The following is a 4,847-nucleotide window of genomic DNA, read 5'->3' on the forward strand; positions in this document are numbered from 1 at the left end:
CCATCTGCTCGAATACAAAAAACCATATTTAATAATCTATGATGTGGTCTATCCAATGCAGTTTTCTGAAACAGCACTCCCAGTAACCCCAGGAACAGGCTGAAAAACGAAGACACCAAGAAAAAAATATATTTTTGGTTGGGCTGTGTTATTATCCGCAGTAATAACAGTGAGGCCATGGACCATATTTAGTTCTTGCAGACCACTAGTGGTCCACAGACCACAGGTTGGAAACCACTGTTATAAAATCTCCTGTTTATTTTGAATGACTTGCAAAAGTTTAGCTCTCCAGGCAGCTTAATGGTATACTTTATGCCAGGCATGGGCAAACTTCGGCCCTCCAGGTGTTTTGGACTTCAACTCCCAGAATTCCAGCAGCTGTTAGGAATTCTGGGAGTTGAAGTCCAAAACACCTGGAGGGCCGAAGTTTGCCCATGCCTGCTATATGCAAAAACACACCGAACAGGCTTGCTTTTTGTACCTAGCCTGCAGAGCTTTGCCGCCTAATCCTCCTGTTTACCCCTATCTGTGCGTGTCCCCCGGCCTCTGTGGTCCTGCCACCTACCTGCACAGAAGACATCCCTGCCCCCATCTCCTTCCATTGGCCAATAGCGCTGCCAATCACCCCCCCCCCCCCCCCTTAACGCTCTTTCCTTTCTATTTCAGACACAGGCTGCCTATTGTGGCCTCCTCCTGACTGGCTGGGCCTGCGAGCAGCAGCAGCCTAGGCAAAGCTGGCTCCGATCACGAAATACAGGTTTTTGTTTTCCACGAAGGAAGCAAGCAAGGGCCTTTGTGCACTGCAATCACAACAAACAATTCAAATCGAGTTTCCTTTCAGAGGCAATGGGGGAGGAGGGCGGAAGAGAAGAGAAAGAAGCAGCTGCCTGGCGCAAGTTTCCTTTCCTTTCAATTTCCAGATGAGGCGATACCTGAAACCTGGCGCTCCCTCCCCGGCGCTTCCTTCGGAGGGGCTTCTCGAGCAAGCCGGGGAAAGGGGCGGCTCTGCAGGCTCCCAGGGTAGGGATCCGCGCCGAGACCGGGCGCCTGCCTGCTTTCCTCCTCCGCCTCCTCGCCCCCTCTCCCGCCCCCCTCAAGCCCGGCTCTTGTCAACAAGCACTTAGGACCGAGCACGTCACTTCCTCCAGAGCCTCGCCGCGGCTTCCAGGAAAGCTCAGCCGCCCCCTTCGGAAGCGCAGCACAGCCGCCCGCCCCTCGCAGGCCCCAAGAGCAACCAGGCCCACGCACTACGGCGCCACCACCACCACAACAAACGCCGATCATATATATCACAGGCATGGGCCAACTTGGGCTCTCCAGGTGTTTAGGACTTCAACTCCCATAATTCCTAACAGCCTAACTACTCTAACAACCACCATGGGCCCTTCCACAGAGCCATCTAACCCAGAATATCAAGGCAGAAAATCCCACAATGTCTCCTTTGAACTGGGATATCTGAATCCACACTGCCACATATTCCAGTTCAAAGCAGATAATGTGGGATTTTATTCAGCTGTGTAGAAGAGGCCTCTGACAACATCCTGGTAGACTCTTGCAGAAGTCAGCCATAGCAGAGCACTTGATGAACTAACCTGGACACAGCATATTATTTGAGAACAAAGAAATGCTGGACCACTCTAACAACCGCCAAGTCAGACTACACAGAGAAGCCATTGAAATCCACAAGGATGTGGACAATTTCAACAGAAAGGAGGAAAACATGGAAATGAACACATCTGGCTACCAGTATGACAAAAAAAATCCAAAATCAGGACAGTAAAAAAAAAAAGAACAACATTAAGAAAACGGGAATTCCAGACAGGAAACTATCAGGGCCAGCTAACACCCCCCAACGAAAGATCCCTCAGGCAGGAATCAGCCAGACTTTGAAGCTGCAAGGCTTTGCAATGCTAATCAAGGTGATTAATTCCAATATTCACTCTTGCCTCAAACAGGCAAGAGTTCTTTCTCACACCCTGGACCTTCTACAGATATATAAACCTCACTGGCCTAGTTTGCAAGATATCTCACAACGTCTGAGGCTGCCTGCCATAGATGTGGGCGAAACGTCAGGAGAGAATGCTTCTGGAACATGGCCATACAGCCCGGAAAACTCACAGGGTAGTGATGCCGGCCATGAAAGCCTTCGACAACGGCTGACAGGAATTGTGGGAGTTGAAACACCTGGAGGGCCGAAGTTGGCCCATGAATGATACATATATGTGTGTGTGTGTGTGTCCCACGCAAAATCTGTCCTCAAGCGCCGCTTCGTGGGCCCAACGGCCTTCACGCCAACAGAAGCACCAAGAAAGAAAGCAAGCCAGCCTGAGGCCTGGTGAGAAGCTTCTTCATTTTGCCGCCTGACTGGATTGGGTTCCCCGCTCCTGCTCTGAGAGGAGGGCGACGGCCGAGCTCTTGTTTTGTTTTCCCCTCTGCTTTCTCGCCAACGCGATAGGACTCGGGGGGGGGGGGAGGCTTCTTCTCTATTCGCCCCTCGAAAGCGGCACCCCCGCCCCCCTCCTCCGCCATGCCACGGCACCCCACCAACACGACCCACCGTCCCTCAGGAGAGAGAGTGAGGCAGCCCTTCCTCACCTCCCCCTGAATAGCTCTTTCCGCCCGTGGTTTACTTCCTCCGCTCCCCTTCCCTCCTTCTTCCTCAGGAGCCTGCTCCCTCAAGAGGCCCGCCCCCCTCCATTCGCCAGCGCCGCCGCCGCCGCCGCCTCCACCTCCTCCTCCTCCTCTCTCCGTACCTGTGGCTGCCGCATCCCCGTCTCGTCGCCGCTGCCTTCCTGGCTCTTTGTTTCCTGCCGCGGGCCGGACGGGAGAACAGGCTCCCCCCACCGCCGCCTCCTCCTCTTCCTCTTCCTCCTCCCGCTCATGGGAAGCAAACAAGCATCATGGCGGCGGCGGCAGGCAGGCAGGCAGGCTTCAGGGCGGCCCAGCAGAGCGAGGCCCAAGTTCGTGGCCGAAGAAGGGGCCGAGGAGGCGGTTGGGCTCGAAGATGGCGGCGCTGGTCGCGCTCCCCGCCAAGGCCCGGCGTTTGGGGCCACTGGAGGCCCGCAGGAAAGGCCGCGGTGAGTCCTGTAGGCCTCAGGAGAAGGGGACACGGATGCCGCCTGGCTCGGTTTGACAAACAGTTGGAGTTGTAGTGAGGCACCGGCAGTGTTTGTCAAACTGCAACTCCCCGCATTGAGTCATGGCGGTGAAAGTGGCGCCAAGAGGCATCCATTCTACAATATACTGCCTCATTACACTAGAGCATGACTCCACTTTAAATCCGGTTTCTACCTCCAGCAGAATCCTGGAGTTTGTAGTTTGGTGAGGCCCAGGACCTGTCTGTCTGAGCTGTTTAAAGCCCCCTCCTAAAGTGGATCCAAAGTCTAGTGGGATGAGGTCCATAGAGATGCGCCCTTGGGGGAGAAGAAGAATCAAGAAGTCTGAATTGCTGTGAGTTTTCCGGGCTGCATGGCCATGTGTGTGAATGTTGCAGTTGGTCAGCTTGATTAGCATTTAATGGCCTTGCAGCTTCAAAGCCTGGCTGCTTCCTTCCTGGGGAAATCCTTTGTTAGGAATGCCCAGGGTGGGAGTACTTTCTTCCACCTTAGGCATTCCACAGATATATAAATCCCATTTGCTTAGTTTCCAACAAACCTCACAACCTCTGAGGATGCCTACCATAGATGTGGGTGAAACGTCAGGAGAGAATACTTCTGGAACATAGCCATATAGCATGGAAAACTCACCACAACCCAGTGATTCCATCCATGCGGCCATGGCAGCCCTCAACAACAAATCAAGAAGTTGTTAGCCTCAGCATTCACAGAGCCTGTAAAGCCCCATCTACACTGCCATATAAAATCTTCTTTGTACTAGATCAGTGATGGCCAACCTATGACACGCGTGTCAGCACTGACACACCTAGCCATTTTTGCTGACACGCTGCCGCATGCAGATTGATTGGATGACTATGTCTTTTGTGGCCAAATTTGGTGTGATTTGGTCCAGTGGTTTTGTTGTTTATTCCATGGGAATTATGCACATTATATATATGTATACACACACACACACACATACGGTAGTGTCTCACTTATGCAAGCCTTGCTTATCCAAGTTTGTGGATTATCCAAGCCATTTTTGTAGGCAATGTTTTCAATATATCATGATATTTTGGTGCTAAATTCGTAAATACAGAAATTACAACATAACATTACTGCGTATTGAACTGCTTTTTCTGTCCAATTTGTTGTATAACATGTTTTGGTGCTTAATTTGTAAAATCATAACCTAATTTGATGTTTAATAGGCTTTACCTTAATCCCTCCTTATTATCCAAGATATTCACTTATCCAAGCTTCTGCCAGCCCATTTAGCTTGGATAAGTGAGACTCTACTCAGGGCCGGCCGGAGATATTTTTGAATGTGAAGAGGGGGTGCTGAAAAGCGCCACCGGCCCCGCCTCCCGCGCCCTGGCCCCGCCCAGCGTGCCCTGGCCCCGCCTCCCACGCTGCGTGGGAGGCGGGGCCAGGGCGAATAGTGAGGGAGGCAGGGCCAGAGTTGGCCCCGCCCCCCGCCCAGCGTGCCCTGGCCCCGCCTCCTGCGCAGCGTGGGAGGCAGGGCCAGAGCACGCTGGGCGGGGGGCGGAGCCAGAGTTGGCCCCACCTCCCACGCTACTCCCGCTCGCCCGTCTCGCCTTTTCTAGCTGGCCAGACTGCAGCGGAGGTCCCTGCAGGCCGCAATCGCGCAGCGTGGGAGGCGGGGCCAGGGCGCGGGAGGCGGGGCCGGTGGCGGGGGCGCTTTTCAGCACCCCCGTTTCACATTCAAAAATATCTCCGGCCGGCCCTGAG

At 53.6% G+C, this 4,847-nt stretch overlaps 2 protein-coding genes across 7 annotated transcripts in view; one reads left to right on the forward strand and one right to left on the reverse strand.

Annotated features, from left to right (window-relative positions):
* cnot6 (CCR4-NOT transcription complex subunit 6) overlaps window positions 1-2,893 on the reverse strand; it is a 58,921-nt gene extending 56,028 nt beyond the window's left edge. The window contains exon 1 of one of the 6 annotated variants that reach the window (XM_062970300.1): window positions 2,754-2,893. The gene's annotated coding sequence lies outside the window, so the exon portion shown is untranslated. Of the gene's footprint in view, window positions 1-932; window positions 1,092-2,595; window positions 2,675-2,753 lie in introns of those variants that run through there. The other 5 variants (XM_062970301.1, XM_008104857.3, XM_016991497.2 and 2 more) reach the window with 5 other exon arrangements.
* Window positions 2,894-2,955: 62 nt separating this feature from the next.
* Window positions 2,956-4,847, forward strand: part of gfpt2 (glutamine-fructose-6-phosphate transaminase 2) — a 116,375-nt gene continuing 114,483 nt past the window's right edge. The window contains exon 1 of the mRNA XM_062970297.1: window positions 2,956-3,077. Coding sequence (XP_062826367.1) covers window positions 3,005-3,077 — 73 coding nt within the window. The 5' untranslated portion in view covers window positions 2,956-3,004. The remainder of the gene's footprint in view (window positions 3,078-4,847) is intronic.

Source organism: Anolis carolinensis, chromosome 2 (assembly GCF_035594765.1).
Source record: "Anolis carolinensis isolate JA03-04 chromosome 2, rAnoCar3.1.pri, whole genome shotgun sequence".
NCBI classification, from domain to species: Eukaryota; Metazoa; Chordata; class Lepidosauria; order Squamata; family Dactyloidae; genus Anolis; species Anolis carolinensis.